Raw genomic sequence first — 18,903 nt, forward strand, 5'->3', positions numbered from 1 at the left:
GTTTTTTTGTATGTTTTATCTGGTGACTGATGTAAACTACTGGTTAATTTTATGTTTTTATTTATAAATAAATTTTTTAAAACTTCCCCAGCCTCTCTCGGGTGCTCGGCGGCATTCCGGGGATTTTCCAGCCCCCCGAATTTATCACAGCCCGCCAGGGTCCCCTCTGGGGACAGCTTGCACCTGGCCCTGCTTTTTCCCGAGTTATCTCTGCTCTGCAGCGGGGATAGCCCGAGCATGGAAAAGCAGGGATGGGGTGGATCAGGGAGGGCGGGATAATCCAGCCTGAGCCCCCCGCTTCTCCCAAACCCAGGGCTGATCCCAGCTCTGCTCCCTCCTGAAGCTGCTGCTGAGGCAGAGCCGTGCCAGCCTTGTGCTGTCCCTGGCACGGACCTGGCACGGGATGGGAACCGGGAGAGCAGCAGCGAGGCCGGGTAATCCCGGGGGAAATCAGCCCCGGGTGAGGCCAGGGCTCCCTGGGCACCACCGGGGTGGTTCCGGGACCACCGGGGACACCGCGGGCTCCGGTTTGGGGGGCAAAAGGAGCAGGAGCCCGGCTGGAGCATCCCCCGGCCCGGGGCTCCCTGCGCTGCCCCAGCCCCGCTGCAGCTGCCGCGGGATCGTTGGATTAATGAGCGCATGCAAATGAGCCCCGAGACGGGGAAAAGCCGATTTGCATCTCCTTAAAACGCCGCGGCGGCACCGCGCGGGTGTGTGGCTGTGTGGAGGGCAGAGCCAGTCCCAAACCCAAACCGAACCCCAAACCCAAATCGAAACCGAACCCAAATCCCAAACCCAACCCAGCCCCAGCCCGTCCGCGGCGCTGCCCGGGACGCAGAACCGATCGGAGCCACCCCGCGCTCGCAGGGCCGGGTCTGGTGCTCAAAAGCCGCTTTTGATGTGCAAATGAGCGCCCGCAGCTCTGCCCACCAGCCTGGAGCCGGCCCTGCCTCGCATCTGCCACCGGCCCCGAGCCCCGGGGCAGGCACGGACCCGCCCGGCGCTGTCCCCTCCCCGCCCCAGCCAGGGGACAGCTGGCGTGTGCCCGTGGCAGGCTCCGGCTGCCAGCCCTCGGCGAGGCGCGGAGCCCCCGGGCGGTGCTCGTTACTCATTATGGGATAAAAAAATCTGAATTAAAAAAGCAGCCGGCCTGGAACCGTCCGGCGGCGGCAGCTGGGAGAGCAGCACGGGCTGTGAGCCGGTACCTGCTGCCCCCGGGCCGGGCCGAGCCGTGCCAGGAGCTGCCGTGGCACTGCCAGGGGACACTGCCAGGGGACACTGCCAGGGGACACTGCCAGGGGACACAGGGACAGCCCCAGGGCCTCTGTGCATCCCGCAGCACCGAGCAGCTCCTCGGGGGAACCCTGGGCTGAGCCCCAGGGCCTGCGGGGAAGGGGAACCAAGGCTGGGCTGCCGTTCCTGGCTTTGGTCATTCCCGGGTTTGGTCATTCCTGAGTTTGGTTTGGTCATTCCCGGGTTTGCCATTCCCGGGTTTGGTTTGGTCATTCCCGGGTTTGGTTTGGTCATTCCCGGGTTTGGTTTGGTCATTCCCGGGTTTGGTTTGGGCATTCCCGGGTTTGGCCATTCCCAGGTTTGTTTGCCCATTCCCCTTTTCCAGGGCCCTGTGCCAGGCTCAGGCTGTCCCCACCTGGGCCAGGCTCTGTCCTAACCCCGGGCCCTGCCCAGGGGTCACCCTGACCCCCCTCCCCACTGCTGATCATGCCCCAAATCCCAACCAAACCGGGGAATAAAGCTCATTTCCTTCAGTTTAAGGTTTCCAAGCCTCCCCCAGCACCCACTGCCTGTGGGGAGGGAGGGATGTGAGGACAGAGGGGTCACATTCCCTGCACATTCCTGCAAAGCCTTTCCCCGTGACTGCTGGGTGAGGCTGAAGGTCAGACCCTCCTCCTCCTCAGCCACAGCTCCAGGGACCCTCAATCCCATTCCCAGGATCCCTGGGGACAGGGACACCCCAGCCCAAGAGCCCAAGTGATTTTTCACCCCTGGAACCACTGAAGTTTGTTTAACACCTTCCATATTTAATTTATTTAGAGATTCTCTACATTAAAGTATTTTCATGCCAACGCTTCCGCCCTCCCATCCTGACCTCAGGAAAAAAAAGAGACTGGGCACAGCTTTGGGTGGAATGCACTGGAATCAAGGAGCTGTCGCAGCCACAGAGAACACGGAACAAACCAGAGAACTGCACACACGGGGACGTCAGGGAAAGCTGGAATTAGCACATTCCAGTCATGTTAGCACCTTCCCAGACGGGCCTGAAGGCGTGCAGGGAGGTGCAACATGCTCTGGTGAGCCAGAGCAGAGCTCAGACTACAGGGAAGCCTGGAAGAAGCGTGGAATTGTGGAATTGTGCCAGCAGCAGCGGCGGCGGGCAGCAGCCTCGGCTGAACCCGCTGCAGAGGGAACAACACGGAATTGCCCAGCCAGGCTGCAGAGCGGGAATGCTGAGCCCAGGGCTGAGGCAAATCCGTGCCTGGAGTGCAAAACCACAACAGCCCCAGCCACGGCACGGCCTGGCACACCTGGAGCAGGTTTGGAATATCCTTTCTCACAATAAAAGCTGCCTTTTTTATCAGCTCCTGTGCCTGGTGCAGGGCAGGCCGTGGTTTAAAAGCTGAGGCAGGTTTTGGGGTGGGTTTCAGCTCTCTGGATCCCCTGGAGCAGCAGCACAAGCACCAACAGCTGTGGTGACACTGCTGAGCTGCTGGTCCTGTTTGGCATCTCCAGAATTCAACCAAAAAAAAGGGTGAAGGAGGGAATTTACTCTGCAAACTTCAATTTAAAAGCTGTAATTCAGTAATTGAGCTTTATCCTGCTGCTCTCAGGTAGCACCTCACTGGCCTTTGTCCTCTGAAAGGACAAGGACTTTCCCACCTTTGCTGGTGGGGAAGTCCCCAGTGCCACCCCCTGTCCTCAGTTCACACAAACCTTCCAGAATGTGCAGCCCTGGTTAAAAACTTGCATTTTTCACCAAGGAATCCTGCGAGTCACATTTCCTCTCCCATGTTTTCTAACCCACGGTTTGGAAGTGAAGATTTGCAATTTCTGGCCACGAAAACCCCACAAAAGCCTCATTTCAAAGCCCAAACCTCACGGTGGCTATTGCACATTTTTCAAGCTGGCCTCAACACCCTCCTGGAGACGCAGGCTGGGGGAGAAGGGACATTTTCCAAACTGCTCTCAGCGGATGTCACCTGCTGCTGGCTGGAGCTGGGAGGGCGACAGGGAAACACCAACACAGGGAAAAGGAAACCAAACCAGCGTCTGGCGGAGCAGGGCGCGGGCGGCCGGGCTAGTGCTTGGCATCCCGGGGGTAGAACTCGGCCAGCGTGGTCTGGGGGATCCTCTTGAGCATCTCCTTGGGGAAGATCCTGAGCAGCTGCCAGCCAATGTCCAGGGTCTCGTACACGGTGCGGTTCTCGTAGGGCCCTGAGGGGACAGACAGAGGGACAGACAGAGGGACAGGGAGTGCCACGGGCAGCCCTGGCACGGCCCTGCCCTGCTGGCACCCGCTGGGAGCCTCACCCTGAGCGATGAAGTTCTTCTCAAACTTCTGCAGGAACTCCAGGTACAGCAGATCGTCCGAGGTCAGTGCCTCCTCGCCCACCACGGCCTTCATGGCCTGCACGTCCTTGCCGATGGCGTAGCAGGCGTACTGCGAGGGGAAAGGGGTCAGGAGGGGCTGCCAGGACCCAAATCAGCTCATCCCAGCCCTGCCACGCCCTGACACCTCCCACCGGGCCAGGATATCCCAGCCTGGCCCTGGGCACTGCCAGGGATCCAGGGGCAGCCACAGCTCCTCTGGAATTCCAGCCCAGCCAGGAATTCCTGCCCAATATCCCATCTAAATCTCCCCTTTCCCAGTGGGAAGCCATTCCCTGTGTCCTGTCCCTCCATCCCTTGTCCCCAGTCCCTCTCCAGCTCTCCTGGAGCCCCTTTGGACCCTGGCAAGGGGCTCTGAGCTCTCCCTGGAGCTCCTCCAGGTGAACCCCCCCAGCTCAGCTGCTCCCTCCTCTCTAACCTGTTCAAACCCACAGCCTCTAACTGAAGGCACTAAAGCAGCCTCAGGAATGTTCTGGATCCCAGCTGGGCAGCCCAAGGAAGGCAGCCCCCACCCCAGAGGGACTCTCCACCCACCAGCTGGTTGGACACGTCAGCGTGGTCCTTCCTGGTCATCCCCTCGCCGATGGCCGACTTCATCAGCCGGGACAGCGAGGGCAGGACGTTGATGGGGGGGTAAATCTGGGGGGAAAACACCAGCCAGCAATTAACAGGAGTCATTAAAAAATGGGAATAACCCTGAGCACCTTGTGAGCAGCGAGGTACGCACCTGCCTGTTGTGCAGCTGCCTGTCCACGTAGATCTGCCCCTCGGTGATGTACCCAGTCAAGTCAGGGATGGGATGAGTAATATCTGTGGGGGAAAAAAAATAAATGGTTTGAATGTTTTCAGCCCTTTTATATCCATCTTAGCTGCAGTTTTCTGTTGCCAGGTGACTCCAGCAATTATTCCCTCACAAATCCCAAGCGCTCTTGGGTCGGGCCTCAAAAGGGCAAAGCATTTTGAGGAGAAAGCAGCCAAAACCTGGAGTATTAAGGTAACCCCGAGGCCACGGGGCTGGTGTGAGCCTGTGTGCCCCCAGGGCAGCCCTGGGAGGGCCCTGGCAGTGACTCACCGTCGTTGGGCATGGTGAGGATGGGGATCTGCGTGATGGAGCCGTTCCTGCCCTCCACACGCCCCGCGCGCTCGTAGATGGTGGCCAGGTCGGTGTACATGTACCCGGGGAAGCCTCGGCGCCCGGGCACCTCCTCGCGGGCTGCTGACACCTGCACAGCCACCAAACACGGCCAGGGGTCACATCCTGCCCAGGGAGCCGCTGTCTGCCCGGGTTTGGGGTGCTTCAGGCACCTCTTCCTGCCCGGTGCAGCCACACAGACCCCCCTGAGGTGTTTGGCAGCACAGCCGTGGGTGACAGGACAGGGCAAATCCAGAATCAGGGTCTCAAACTGCTGGTCCGTGGAATTATGGGGTGGTTTGGAAATTTAAATATCATCCAGTGCCACCTGTGCCATGGCAGGGACACCTCCCCCTGTCCCAGGCTGCTCCCAGCCCTGTCCCACCTGGCCTTGGGCACTGCCAGGGGTGGAATTGGCACCAGGGAAACAAACCCAGCCAGGCAAGGACCAGCTGAACCTCCACTGGCTGCTCCCAACAGCTTGGGCAGCAGCTTCGCTCCTCACTTCACACCACCCCCTTCTGCCAATTAACGCGTTAATTAGCACCCTAATGAGCACACACCTCTCTGAGAGCCTCGGCGTAGGAGCTCATGTCTGTCAGGATGACCAGCACGTGCTTCTCGCACTGGTACGCCAGGAACTCGGCCGTGGTCAGCGCCAGGCGCGGCGTGATGATGCGCTCGATGCTGCAACACAGCCCTGCCTCAGCACGGCTGCAGGGCACAGCCGGGCACCAGGCACCCCTGCAGCACCTGCATTGCAGCTGCAGCACCGGCACCGGCGGCTGGAACTGCACTGGCAGCTGGAACTGCACTGGCATTGCAGCTGGAGCACCATCAGCACCATTTCAGCTGGAGCTGCTTCACCACTGCCCCACCTGCAGCTCCACCCTGCACCCCTGCCCCACCTGCAGCTCTACCTGCAGCCCCACCAGCACCCCTGCCCCACCTGCAGCCCCACCTGCAGCCCCACCTGCAGCCCCACCTGCAGCCCCACCTGCAGCCCCACCTGCAGCCCCACCTGCAGCCCCACCTGCACCGCTGCAGCCACCACGCCCTCCCACGCAGCACCCGCAGGGCCAGCGAGCCCCGTCCCCCCTGGCTCCCCTGCTCCCCCAGCCTGTCCCCTCCGGCTGCCCTGCTCCCCCAGCCTGTCCCCCGCCAGGGGTGTCCCCCCCAGCCTGTCCCCTGCCAGGGGTGTGCCCCCCAGCCTGTCCCCTGCCAGGGGTGTCCCCCCCGGCCTGTCCCCTGCCAGGGGTGTCCCCCCTGGCCTGTCCCCTGCCAGGGGTGTCCCCCCAGCCTGTCCCCTGCCAGGGGTGTCCCCCCCAGCCTGTCCCCTGCCAGGGGTGTCCCCTCACGTGGGGTCGTTGGCCAGGTTCAGGAACAGGCACACGTTGTCCATGGAGCCGTTCTCCTCGAAGTCGGACTTGAAGAAGCGAGCGGTTTCCATGTTCACCTGAAGCACAGTTCTGGGTTTAGATTGGCACATTCTGCACCCAATTAAGGGCTGATTAGCTCAATAATAACCCACAGCAGAGATCTCCCTCCATCAGGCTCCTCTGCACTCCCAGAGGGAGCAGCTTGTGGAGTTCCAGTCTGAGACACTCCACCCTGATCAGCCACGCCGTGTTGGACTCACGGAATGGTTTGGGTGGGATGGAGCCCCCAAAACGCCCCCAGTGCCATGGGCAGGGACCCCCCCACCACCCCAGGGTGCTCCGAGCCTCATCCACCCTTGGACACTTCCAGGATGGGGCAGCCAGCCCCAGAGGCAGATCCCAGCCCTTCCAGCCCTTGGGGTTTCCACCCTTTCTTTAACTCCACGCTCACAAAAGCTGCTCAGACCAGCCCCTCTCACACTGTCCCTGATTCCCCCAGCCCTGTGGGCTCACCCCCATGGCAGCAAAGACGATGGCAAAGTTCTCCTCGCTGTAATCCATCACATCCTTGGACTTCTTCACCAAGCCAGCCTGGCGACAGATCTGAGCTGCAATCTAGGCAAGAAACGTTCCAGGATTGGCATTTGGTGCTGTTCCATTGCCCAGAATTAAATTGGGTTTTGACTCCCCCCAGGTTCAGAGCAGCTCTGGGGCCTCACCTCGTTGTGGGGCAGCCCAGCAGCTGAGAAAATGGGGATTTTCTGGCCCCTGGCAATGCTGTTCATGCCATCTATGGCTGAAATGCCAGTCTGGATCATCTCCTCTGGATAGATCCGACACTGGGGGTTGATGGGCTGGCCTGGGGGATTTTGGGAGAGAACACAACATTACTCCCTGGACAAACCCCACTGTGACACCAAACAATGACACCTGGTCACCCCTGAGCCCTTCAGACCCCCAGACTCTGGTGTTCAATGCTCATGTCAGTGGTGAGAATGATTTAAAACCCTGCCAGGTTATCAGCATTTCACCTCGAGGTGTTGTAGAATTAAATCTACAAATAATAAAGAGCAGCCTCCAAACACTGCAAGAAGTGTTCTGCTCCCTCATCTCCCTGCATTGGGTAATTTAATTAGAATTTGATGATATATACGTACTTAAAAATGAAATTAAGCTCCTCCCAGGTTAAAGCTTGTGTTCTAAACCCAATATGTAAATCCAGAAAGGTGAAACACGCCAGGTTTGACTTTCCTCCCCCTCAGAAAAGGATTAAGAACAAACCCATAATGTCCAGGAAATCCTCAGCCAACACAATGGGGCCTCTGTCGATGGGTTTCCCTGATCCATTGAACACTCTGCCTGCAGGGAACAGCAACAAAAATGAGAATTATTGTGCAAACAGCTCACTGTGGATAAATCCGTCCCTGCCATCCCCAGGTGAGCCCTCACCCAGCATGTCCTCCGAGACCGGCGTGCGCAGGATGTCCCCCGTGAACTCACACGAGGTTTTCTTGGCATCGATCCCTGAGGTGCCCTCAAACACCTGCAAAGGCAGCAGGAAAATCAAAACCAGGCACAGGACAGAGCTCTGAGCTTCAGAGCAGCTCCTGAACGCTGCGGCAGCCCCAGGGCACCAACAGCAGCTGCTCTGTGAAGGGCTCCAAGAGCGCAGAAAACACCACAGAACTCTGCTTTTAAAGAAATTCATGAATTGTACCAGCAGCAGCCACCAAACCTGGTGCAACTCCTTTGATCTCAAGTGTTTTCCCCTCCCAAGCTCTTCAGATAAAATAACATGAACAGGAAACAGCTTTTTAGGAGAAACACCAGCACAGGGCTGATCTGGAATCCAGTACTGCAAATTCCTTTAATTTGGGGATTCCTTTTTAATAAAAGGGATTTAATAAAGGGGATTCCTTTAATCCAGCAGCAAAGGAACCCAGGGAGGGTGGAAATAAATCCAGTGGGGATGAGAATGGACCCAGGGAGGGCGGAAAGGGACCCAGGGAGGGGGGAATGAAAATGTCACATTGCACTACCAGAAATCTCCTCAAATTACTGATGCCACCTGCACTTGGAACAAGCAGGCGATTTGTTGTTTTCTTTCAAAGAGAACGCATCTCCAGACAGGTCTGGTTCGGTTCAGGGCTCATCCTGATGAACAAACGATGAGGAAAGAGCCTCTGCTCGTACCTGAACCACAGCCTTGGAGCCGCTGACCTCCAGGACCTGCCCGCTGCGCCGGGTGCCGTCGGGCAGGGTCAGGTGCACGATCTCGGCGTACCTGGGGAACTGGGGGGGCACAGGGGGGGCACAGGCATCAAACCCCGGCCAGAAAACAAAAATCAACACCCCCAACCACGGAAAACACTCGGGTTTTAAGGATAATTGAATATCAGAACCAAACTCCTCCCCAGGGTGTGAAACCCCCCAGGTTAAAGCTGTTTTTATGGGAATAATCAATATTTTTATAGGAATATAATCAATATTTGCAGGGTTGGAGCTGCCAGAATCAGTTCTAGTTCCCAACAGTGGCAGAAAGCCCCAGTGCAGCCTCTGAGAAGAGGAAAAACCTGCAGCAGCTTTGCCCTTTAAGAGCAGCCTGAAAAGAAGCCAGGGGTGTGCACAGCTTCCCCTTCCAGAGCACTGGTGTGGAAACAGAGGGGTTGGGAACAAAGCAAACAGGCTCCTTTCACTGGGATTTAATCAATGTTCCAGGGGTTGGTAAAACCAGACTCTGTTTCCTTTCCTTCCCAGAGGAATCCCCTTTATCCCAGCAGTCAGGATTGTACTGGAATGGCTCTGGGATTGTCAGGATTGTTCCAGAATGGCTCTGGGGGGTTTCCCAGCAGTCAGGATTGTACTGGAATGGCTCTGGGGGGTTTCCCAGCAGTCAGGATTGTTCTAGAATGGCTCTGGGGGGTTTCCCAGCAGTCAGGATTGTTCTAGAATGGCTCTGGGGGGTTTCCCAGCAGTCAGGATTGTTCCAGAATGGCTCTGGGGGGTTTCCCAGCAGTCAGGATTGTTCCGGAATGGCTCTGGGGGGTTTCCCAGCAGTCAGGATTGTTCCAGAATGGCTCTGGGGGGTTTCCCAGCAGTCAGGATTGTTCCAGAATGGCTCTGGGGGCTTTCCCAGCAGTCAGGATTGTTCCAGAATGGCTCTGGGGGGTTTCCCAGCAGTCAGGATTTCCCCTTTCCCACCTTCTCCCTCCCCAAATCTTCATGCAGAGCAGAGAATTTACCTTGACCTGGTCCAGGATGACCAGGGGCCCGTTCACACCCGACACGGTTTTGTAAGCTGCAAAAAGCACCAGGCAGGAGTCAGGCACTGCCTCAGGAATATCCCACAGCCTGATTTCCACCCCATTCCCATCACCAGGCTCAGATTTGGGGCTCATTTCTGTTTATTAGGGACAGGATTTGGTGTCCAGCACTTCTCCTGCTGCCTGGAGGTGACACTGACGGGATCCTGGGGTTTTCTCCTCCGTGACAGGAGTTCCCTGCTCAGGCTGGAACACCCCGGGACAGCAGGAGGTGTCCCCAAGGCAGGGGTGGCACTGGACGGGCTCCCAGTCCCCTCCAGCCCAAACCCTTCCATGGTTCTGTGACTCCAAGTGAGGATTTTGCCGCCAGCTCAGGGAAAAGGCATCGCCTGACCCGCAGAGGGAGGAGATCCTGAGTCAGAGCTGCCTCAGGGTCACGGGGAGCAGCCACGGCTGTGCCAGGGGGGGAAATCAGAGTGTGGGGGCACCCAGAGCCCAGGCAGGGCCACAGAGCCCGGCAGGGATCACCAGGGAATCACCAGGGCCTGGCAGAGCCCAGGCAGGATCAGAAATCCCAGCAGGGATCACCAGGGAATCACCAGGGCCTGGCAGAGCCCAGGGAGGATCAGAAATCCCAGCAGGGATCACCAGGGAATCACCAGGGCCTGGCAGAGCCCAGGCAGGAGCACAGATCCCAGCAGGGATCACCAGGGAATCACCAGGGCCTGGCAGAGCCCAGGCAGGAGCACAGATCCCAGCAGGGATCACCAGGGAATCACCAGGGCCTGGCAGAGCCCAGGCAGGAGCACAGATCCCAGCAGGGATCACCAGGGAATCACCAGGGCCTGGCAGAGCCCAGGGAGGATCAGAAATCCCAGCAGGGATCACCAGGGAATCACCAAGGCCTGGCAGAGCCCAGGGAGGATCAGAAATCCCAGCAGGGATCACCAGGGAATCACCAGGGCCTCCCTTCCACCCCGGGCCTGGCAGCTGCCCCAGTGCTGTGTGCACTGTCAACAGCCCCGTGTTTACCCTGCAATAAAAAAGCTGAAACTGTTACAATGTGAGCTCTTAAAGGCAATAAATAAACTGCTCCGGGCTCGGGGGGCTGGGGTTAAACTCAACCCCTCAGGTTTGCTCCTGAAGTCCTTCTAAAATCCTGAGACAGAGCCCTGCCGCTTCACTGCCCCTTGGGCAGGGAGAGGCAGCCAGGATTATCCAGGAGAGGAATCAGCTCAGGAATCAGCCCAGAGACCCCCGGGAGGGCTCTGGGTCAGCACAGAGACCCCCCCGAGGGCTCTGGGTCAGCCCAGAGACCCCCCCGAGGGCTCTGGGTCAGCCCAGAGACCCCCCCGAGGGCTCTGGGTCAGCCCAGAGACCCCCCCGAGGGCTCTGGGTCACCTCAGAGCCACCCCCCGAGGGCTCTGCACCCACCCAGAGCCCCCCCGGGGGTTTGCAGCCCACAGGCCATGGAAAAGCTGACCCTGAGTGAGGCCTCTCACCCCGTGACTGCCTCATGAGCTCTCCTTCCTCAATCCTCCTCCCACACCAGCTCCAGGACACACCAAACCCATCCTGGAACGTTTTGCAGCCCCAGCCCGATGGCAGCTCAGGGAAAAGCGGAATGCACATGGAAAATCCCGGGGTCACCTTGGCTGCGACCCCGACAGGAGCCTGTGCTCAGAGCAGGAACTGCAGGGATGGATTTGGCTCCCAAACCTGACAGGTATTGCCCAAGGATCCGTGACCCCTGCAGCTCCTGCGGCTATCGAGGGCACAGCTAAAGCCATTTTATGTAACTGGTGCCAGAAAAAAACACCTCCACACACCCTGATTTCTCCCAAAGGAGAAATCCACAAAGGGATTTTACCAACGCCCCGCGTTTCCCTTTTTTCACCCGATTTCTCAATTCAGCGTTCAAGCACAGACTCCAGCCCAGCCCCACCATCTCCCGGTACAAACCCCGGCTCTTCAGGACAGCACGGGACGGGCCGTGTCACCAGCGCGCTGCCCAATCCCCCCTCTCCCGGCGTTAATTACGGTGGTTAATTACAGCCCGAGCCCAGACTGCTCTGAGCGGCTGGGCCAGCGCGGGGCTGCGGCGGCCGAGCGGGGCCGCTCCCCCTCCCCGCAGCCCCCCGGGTCCCCCGCGGGGCCCGCACTCACTGAGGCGCGGCTGGGACAGGAAATCGCGGGTCAGCGCCGCCGCCTGCTCGCGGGGCCCGCCGGGCCCGGCGCCGTTCACGGCCCCGCGCAGCGCCCGCACCGCCGCCATGTTGGACCGGCTGTGAGGGGGCGGCCGCGCATGCGCAGTTATAGCGGGGCAGGGACACGCCCAGTGACGCACGGGACACGCCCAGTGACGCACGGGACACGCCCAGGGACGCACGGGACACGCCCATGTACGCGGGTCACGCCCACCGGCGGCGGGGGCGGAGCCGGAGCTGTCCCAGGTCCTGAAAGGGAAAAGGAAATTGGGAAGGGGAAGGGGAAGGGGAAGAGGATGAGGAAGAGGAAGGGGAAGAAAAAGAGGAAGGGGAAGAGGAAGGGGAAGAGGAAGGGGAAGAGGAAGGGGAAGGGGAAGGGGAAGAGGAAGGGGAAGGGGAAGGGGAAGAGGGTTAGTGGATAAGAACTAAAAAATTGAAAAGTCAAAAGAGGAAAGGGGTGAGGAGAAAGGGCAAGAGAAAAGAGGAAGAAGAAAATAAGGAAAAGGAAAGAAAAAAGAGAAAAAGATAAAAGTAATGAGAGATGGGAAAACAGAGAAAAAGAAGGATAAAAATCCAAGGGAAAGAAAGCAAGAAAGACAGAACAGCGAGCCAGAACGGGTTGGGGATTTAAATCAATCCCCTCCCTCCTGCTGGCTCAGAACTGGAAATATTTGGGGAAAGCGTCTGCAGAGAGATCTGGGTGATCCTGAGCTGCCTGGGGGAGCAACGAGGCAGAGGGAAAGGAAACCTCCCAGGGAGGGAGCAAACAGAACAGAGAATTCCATAGAAAGGATCAAATTAAGAGAAACGGGGAGGAAAGGAAAAAGGGGAAGGTCTCCGCAGGCTGAAGGAGAGCTGGGATCTCTCCCGGCCCCGCAGCCCCGGGCTCCCGCAGCAGATGGTGCTGCTGCACCGCTCAGGCCCCGCCTCGGCTCCGACACAGGGAGAGCAAACTCCAGCCCCGGCCCTTCGATTCTCCGCTCCTGAAATCCATTTAGAGGCTCCAGCTCCCGCTCGAACGCTCCCCAGGGAATTCCCGGGCGGGATATTCTCATCCACCGTTATTGGTGGTGGGGTTGGGGCCTGCAGGAGGCAGATAAACGGCCCCAGCGGCAGATTTATGTGCCAGCGGAGGAAAGGTGAATAAATTCAGGATTTATTCCCTCTCCCTGCAGTAAATCTCCATGTCCTGGATGAAGGATGGCGTCGGGTTGGGGTTTAAAAGGGAAATCGCGGAGCCCAGAGTCAGAAGTTTAGGAGAACAGAAATGATGGGAGGAAAGGGAGAGCCCCCACGGCAAAACCTCGCCAGGCGTGGGGGGATTTCCCACCCAGCTCTGCCTGGGGGGAACCAGCCTGGCTGGGAATGTCCCCTGGCCCCTGGAGGAGGAGAACAGCACCGGGAAAAGCCACGGAGAGCAGGAGGCAGCCCTGAGCTGAGGAGGGAGCACAACCTGTTGGTCCCAACATCCCCCAGAGCTCCTGGGCCAGGTGCCTGGATCCGGGCAGGAATCCCAGAGCTCCAGAATCCTGAGCCAGGTGCCCTGATCCAGGCAGAAATCCTGGTGCTCCAGAATCCCAGAGCTCTGAAATCCCTGTGCCCTGAAATCCCAGAGCTCCAAATTCCCAGGCCACTGCCCCAATCCAGCAAGAATACCAGAGCTCTGAAATCCTGGTGCTCTGAAATCTGGGTGTTCCAGAATCCCAGAGCTCCGAAATCCCAGTGCCCTGATCCAGGCAGGAATCCCGGTGCTCGAGGAGGGATCAGCCCTGTTGGGAGCTGGCGGTGAGGACAAACCTCCCTGGCAGCCCTCAGCCCACCCCTGCTGACGCAGGGAGAGCTCCAGGACACTCCCGAGAGGCTCCAGAGAGAGCTGCAGGGACCGGGGACACTCCTCTCCCCTGCTCTCCCCTGCTCTCCCCTGCTCTCCCCTGCTCTCCCCTGCTCTCCCCTGCTCTCCCCTGCTCTCCCCTGCCCTCCCCTGCCCTCCCCTGCTCTCCCCTGCCCTCCCCTGCTCTCCCCTGCTCTCCTTCTCTCCTTCTCTCCCTCTCTCCTTCTCTCCTTCTCTCCTTCTCTCCTTCTCTCCTTCCCGCCCTTTCCCGCCCTTTCCCCGCCCTTTCCCCGCCCTTTCCCGCCCTTTCCCGCCCTTTCCCGCCCTTTTCCCGCCATTTCTCCGCTCCATTCCCCGCCTTTTTCCCCGCCCCCGGGGCCGCCGCTCTCGCGAGACTTCGCGCGCCCCGCCCTTTCCTGTAATGGCGGCGCCCTAGACCGCGCGGCCGAGTCCCTCAGCACCGTCAGTCCCCGCTGTCACCGCCACCGCTGTCACCGCCACTGTCCTCTGTGTCACCGCCGCCACCTCTGTCATCACCGCCACCATGCATTCGGACGATGTGAGTCTGAGCGTTCTTTCGGCGCCGTGTCGAGCGCCCGACCGCGCGCCCGCCCCACGTGGCCGGGGACCCCTGTCCCTGTCCCTGTCCCTGTGGCTCCAGGGGGGGGACACAAGGACCGGGGGGTGGCAGTGGGGCCTTGGCAGCAGCGGTTCTGCTGTGCCTGCGCCTCTCGGGGCACGGCAGATGCCCCGATCTCAACCCCGATGGAGGGATCTCCCTCCCCGCTGTTTGCGGGGTCTGCCCCGCCACAGCCGCGCCGGAGGGGACAGAGGGGACAGGGGGGACAGGGGGCCGGTGAGCGGTGTCACGGAGGCTCAGGCGCTATGTGTCCCCGCAGGTGGTGTGGAGCATGCTGGGGAACAGGCAGTTCTGCTCCTACAAGATGACGTGAGTTTGGGGGAGTTTGGGGGAGTTTGGGGGAGTCTGGGGGGTCCCAAAGGGGAAGGAGCGGGGGGGACACGCTCGGGTACCCCCAAACCCCCCAGCGCCACCTCTGCGCCCCCCGGCCGCATGTGAGAGGCACAGGGGATGGGCTGAGCTGCGGGAGCAGCGGGCTCCTCCCGCCCTGCCCTCGCTGATTCCCCGCCCGTTTGTGCAGCACCAAGACTCAGAACTTCTGCCGGAACGAGTTCAACCTCACCGGGCTGTGCAACCGCTCCTCCTGCCCGCTGGCCAACAGCCAGTACGCCACGGTCCGCGAGGAGAAAGGTGGGAGCAGGGGGTGCCCTCAGGGAGAGGGGCTGGGGAAGGGGCTGGGGGTCCCCTGTCCCCGCGGGTGACACGGCAGTGCCTGCATGTGCCCCTCGGCAGTGCCCGGCTGTGCCCCTCGGCAGTGCCCGGCTGTGCCCCTCGGCAGTGCCCAGCTGTGCCCCTCGGCAGTGCCCGGCTGTGCCCCTCGGCGGTGCCCGGCTGTGCCCACGGCAGTGCCCGGCTGTGCCCCTCGGCGGTGCCCGGCTGTGCCCCTCGGCAGTGCCCGGCTGTGCCCCTCGGCAGTGCCCGGCTGTGCCCCTCGGCAGTGCCCGGCTGTGCCCCTCGGCAGTGCCCGGCTGTGCCCTCGGCAGTGCCCGGCTGTGCCCCTCGGCAGTGCCCGGCTGTGCCCTCGGCAGTGCCCGGCTGTGCCCTCGGCAGTGCCCGGCTGTGCCCCTCGGCAGTGCCCGGCTGTGCCCTCGGCAGTGCCCGGCTGTGCCCCTCGGCAGTGCCCGGCTGTGCCCCTCGGCAGTGCCCGGCTGTGCCCTCGGCAGTGCCCGGCTGTGCCCCTCGGCAGTGCCCGGCTGTGCCCCTCGGCAGTGCCCGGCTGTGCCCTCGGTGCTCTGGCTCTGCCCCTCGGCAGTGCCCGGCTGTGCCCTCGGTGCTCTGGGTGGGGATCAAGGGCTGGGTTTGGTCTGGGAGGTCCTGCCCACCCTGGGTGGGTCTGGGGTCCGGCCAGCCCGTGGGTGGCACTGCGTGGGTGGCACTGCGTGGGTGGCACTGCGTGGGTGGCACTGCGGGGACAGCCCGGCTCTGGGCAGGGCTCAGGGGGTTGTTTGTTCCCTTTGCCAGGTCGCTGCTACCTCTACATGAAAACCATCGAGAGGGCGGCGTTCCCGCGGCGCCTCTGGGAGCGGGTGAGCTCAGGGACAGGGTGGGGACAGCGGGGACAGGGTGGGGACAGCGGGGACACGGCAGTGCCAGCGGGGACATGGCAGTGACAGCGGGGACAGGGCAGTGACAGCAGGGACACAGGGGTGACAACAGGGACAGGGCAGTGACAGCGGGGACAGGGCAGTGACAGCAGGGACACAGGGGTGACAGCGGGGACAGGGCAGTGACAGCGGGGACAGGGCAGTGACAGCAGGGACACAGCGGTGACAACAGGGACAGGGCAGTGACAGCGGGGACAGGGCAGTGACAGCAGGGACACAGGGGTGACAACAGGGACAGGGCAGTGACAGCGGGGACAGGGCAGTGCCAGTGGGGACACAGCGGTGCCAGCAGCTCTGGTGTCCCCACAGAGGGCAGGGAGGGTGTCCTGGGAGAGGGAACTGGGCCAGGGGAGGCTCAGGTCGGACAGCAGCAGGAATTTCTCCATGGAGAGGCTGCTCAGGGAAGGACAGGAGGTGGCACTCAGTGCTCAGGGCTGGGGACAAGGGACCTTGGAGGGCTTTTCCTTAATGGTTCCGTCACTCTGGGAGCGATGCAGCCCCTCCCAAACGTCCCTTTTCTGTCCTGCCCTGTCACCCACCCCTTCCCCGGTCCCTGCAGGTGCTGCTGAGCAAGAACTACGAGAAGGCTCTGGAGGAGATCGACGAGAACCTCATCTACTGGCCCCGCTTCCTGCGCCACAAGTGCAAGCAGAGGTTCACCAAGATCACGCAGTACCTGATCCGCATCCGCAAGCTGACCCTCAAGAGACAGTAAGGGACAGGAAGGGACACGGGCAGGGCATGGCAGGGACCACAGGGACCTTCTGCCCCTCTGCTGAGCCACTGGCACTGCTGGCACACGGAGCTGGTCCCGTTTTCCTGAGTGGCTTTAGATGGAAGAGCTGCAGGAATCTCGTGTGAATGTGCTTTAGATGGCTCTGGTTGTGAATGTGCTTTAGATGGCTCTGGTTGTGAATGTGCTTTAGATGGCTCTGGTGTGGATAAGCTGCAGGATTCCCCTGTGTGAATGCACTGGGGGAGTGTCCTGAGCTGGGAGGGCCCTCAGGGGTCACTGATCCCAAATCCTGGCCCTGCACAGACCCCCCAGCAGCCCCACAGGGAGCAGTGTCCATCTGGGAGCTCCAGCAGCCTCGGGGCTGTGCCCAGCACCCTGTGGGGAAGAACCTTGCCCTAAATTCCAGCCTGAGCCTGCCCTGGCACAGCTCAGCCGTCCCCTGTCCCTGTCCCAGAGAGCAGAGCTGTCCCTCGGGGGAGCTGCTCCTCCTGTGGCCCCTCCAGACCCTTCCCCACCCTTTGGACGCCCACAGCTTTAGATCTTCCTCATCCTGAGGCACCCAGGGGTGCCCCCAGGGCATTGCACACATCTGGGGTGCTCCAGCTGCTGGCTGCTGCTGCCAGAGGCGGGACACACCAGTGCCTGTTCCCTGCAGGAGGAAGCTGGTCCCGCTGCGCAGGAAGATCGAGAGGCGCGAGAACAGGCGAGAGGTGAGGGCTGTTCCTGTCTCAGGGACTGCTCTGTGTCACCTCCTGTCCCCAGTGACTGCTCTGTGTCACCTCCTGTCCCCAGTGACTGCTCCTGTCCCCAGGGACTGCTCTGTGTCACCTCCTGCCACTGCTCCTGTCACCTCCTGCCACTGTTGCTGTCCCCAGTGATTGCTCCTGTCCCTAATGACTGCTCCTGTCACCTCCCGTCACTGCTCCTGTCCCAGTGACTGCTCCTGTCCCCAGTGACTGCCCCTGTCCCTTCCTGTCACTGCTCCTGTCCCAGTGACTGCTCCTGTCCCCAGTGACTGCCCCTGTCCCTTCCTGTCACTGCCCCTGTCCCCTCATGCCCCTGTCCCTTCCTGTCACTGCCCCTGTCCCCTCATGCCCCTGTCCCTTCCTGTCACTGCCCCTGTCCCCTCATGCCCCTGTCCCCTCGTGCCCCTGTCCCCGCTGCCCTCTCCTCACCCCTCTGCTCTGTGTTCAGGAGAAAGCCCTGATCGCTGCCCAGCTGGACAACGCCATCGAGAAGGAGCTGCTGGAGAGGCTGAAGCAGGACACGGTGAGGGGCTCACGGGGGCTCTGGGGGTGCCCAGAACTCCGGGGAGCCCCAAAACTCCGGGGCTCCCCTCATCCCTGCAGGAAGGGGCTGATCCACGCCTCAGGCTGGTGCTGCCCGTGTGGGCTGTCAGTGCCCCCCAGCCCAAAGTCCTTCTTTTTTCTATGATTTACAGAAAATCCCATTTTTCCTTTCAGTATGGAGACATTTACAACTTCCCCATCCACGCCTTTGACAAGGCCCTGCAGCAGCAGGATGCGGAGAGCGAGAGCGAGTCTGAGGCAGAGGGGGAGGAGGAAGATGATGATGATGAGGTAAAGCTTCCAGCCCTGAGCTGGGCTGTGCTTCCTGCTGGCTGAGAACAACTCAGGCCAGCTCAGAAGAACCCTGTGGTGGCCTTGGTGGCTCTCTGTGACACTGCTGTGCTCAGCCCTGCCTGTTCCTTGCAGGATAAAAGGGAGTTTGTGGAAGCAGAGGACAGCGAGCTCAGCGACTTCGAGGTGGGTGAAGCACAGGCACAAACTGAGCCTGAGCTGCCCGGGCACCCTTGGGTGCCTGTGGGGATGGGAAAGAGGAGTAAAATCAGAGCTGTGGGAGGGAATTGTGCAGTGGGAGCCCAGCCCGGCTGCTCTGGAGCCAGGGGTTGTGGAATGGGACCGTGCTCGAGGGGGTGTGGGGGAGAGGAGGTTCAGTTACACACCCTGCCCTGACACCTCTGCTCTCCCAATCCTTCCTCAGGACATGGATAAGTTGGAGACAAGCAGTGAAGAGGAGCAGGAGGAGGAAGTGGAGAAGAAAGCCTCCCACTCCAAATCCAAAGGGAAAACGCCCCTGAAGGGCCCAGCCAGGAGGAAACGTCCCCACATTGAGATAGAGTACGAGGAGGAAACAGAGCCCAGCACCAAGACAAAAGCAGCCTGAGCCCTCCCTGCTCCTGTTCTGTACTGACTGCCAGCACTCAGGTGTCCCCAGGCTCCAGGATCTGTCCCCACCTGCCACCCCTGCACAGGAGCTTTGCACTGCACATTTCCTGCAGGAGCAGGGGGTTCTGCCCGAGCCCAGGCAATGCAGGGAGTTTGTACAAAGGAAGGAACATCCCCACCTCCCCTGCAAGCACAAAGAGCTCAGCCCACACCCTGCTCCAGGAGGGGCCTGGGGGCTCTGCTGGAAGGCTGAGAAACCTCACGTGGCCCTGGGGGCCCTTGGACGTGTCTGGAGGGC

At 60.7% G+C, this 18,903-nt stretch overlaps 2 protein-coding genes across 2 annotated transcripts; one reads left to right on the forward strand and one right to left on the reverse strand.

Annotated features, from left to right (window-relative positions):
- Positions 1-2,018: 2,018 nt before the first annotated feature.
- LOC134562557 (V-type proton ATPase subunit B, brain isoform) lies at positions 2,019-11,723 on the reverse strand. Its single transcript, XM_063419999.1, has 14 exons — positions 11,565-11,723; positions 9,378-9,433; positions 8,329-8,427; positions 7,585-7,678; positions 7,417-7,494; positions 6,855-6,994; positions 6,649-6,750; positions 6,115-6,212; positions 5,320-5,443; positions 4,697-4,847; positions 4,352-4,434; positions 4,159-4,263; positions 3,547-3,676; positions 2,019-3,450 (listed from the first exon to the last, which is right to left on the reverse strand). Exons 1-14 carry the CDS (start codon positions 11,671-11,673, stop codon positions 3,314-3,316), a joined length of 1,506 nt encoding a protein of 501 aa, XP_063276069.1. The 5' UTR covers positions 11,674-11,723; the 3' UTR covers positions 2,019-3,313.
- A 2,178-nt stretch (positions 11,724-13,901) lies between these two features.
- LOC134562652 (protein MAK16 homolog) lies at positions 13,902-18,901 on the forward strand. Its single transcript, XM_063420146.1, has 10 exons — positions 13,902-13,995; positions 14,336-14,385; positions 14,597-14,706; positions 15,538-15,602; positions 16,240-16,391; positions 17,072-17,126; positions 17,611-17,685; positions 17,880-17,996; positions 18,132-18,182; positions 18,421-18,901. The coding sequence occupies exons 1-10, from the start codon at positions 13,981-13,983 to the stop codon at positions 18,601-18,603; spliced, it is 873 nt and encodes a 290-aa protein (XP_063276216.1). The 5' UTR covers positions 13,902-13,980; the 3' UTR covers positions 18,604-18,901.
- Positions 18,902-18,903: the final 2 nt, after the last annotated feature.

Source organism: Prinia subflava, chromosome 29, assembly GCF_021018805.1.
Source record: "Prinia subflava isolate CZ2003 ecotype Zambia chromosome 29, Cam_Psub_1.2, whole genome shotgun sequence".
Taxonomy (NCBI): Eukaryota; Metazoa; Chordata; class Aves; order Passeriformes; family Cisticolidae; genus Prinia; species Prinia subflava.

What these genes read in the sequence shown, in the direction of transcription:
- LOC134562557 (XM_063419999.1), bottom strand. Translation starts at nt 11,673, where the DNA reads ATGGCGGCGGTGCGGGCGCTGCGCGGGGCCGTGAACGGCGCCGGGCCC. An exon ending in AACCTGGCCAACGACCCCAC is followed by an intron (nt 5,444 to 6,114) that starts GTGAGGGGACAC and finishes GCTGTGTTGCAG; the next exon opens with CATCGAGCGCATCATCACGC. An exon ending in GGCAGCTGCACAACAGGCAG is followed by an intron (nt 4,264 to 4,351) that starts GTGCGTACCTCG and finishes TTTTCCCCCCAG; the next exon opens with ATTTACCCCCCCATCAACGT.
- LOC134562652 (XM_063420146.1), top strand. An exon ending in AAGCTGACCCTCAAGAGACA is followed by an intron (nt 16,392 to 17,071) that starts GTAAGGGACAGG and finishes TGTTCCCTGCAG; the next exon opens with GAGGAAGCTGGTCCCGCTGC. An exon ending in AGGAAGATGATGATGATGAG is followed by an intron (nt 17,997 to 18,131) that starts GTAAAGCTTCCA and finishes TGTTCCTTGCAG; the next exon opens with GATAAAAGGGAGTTTGTGGA.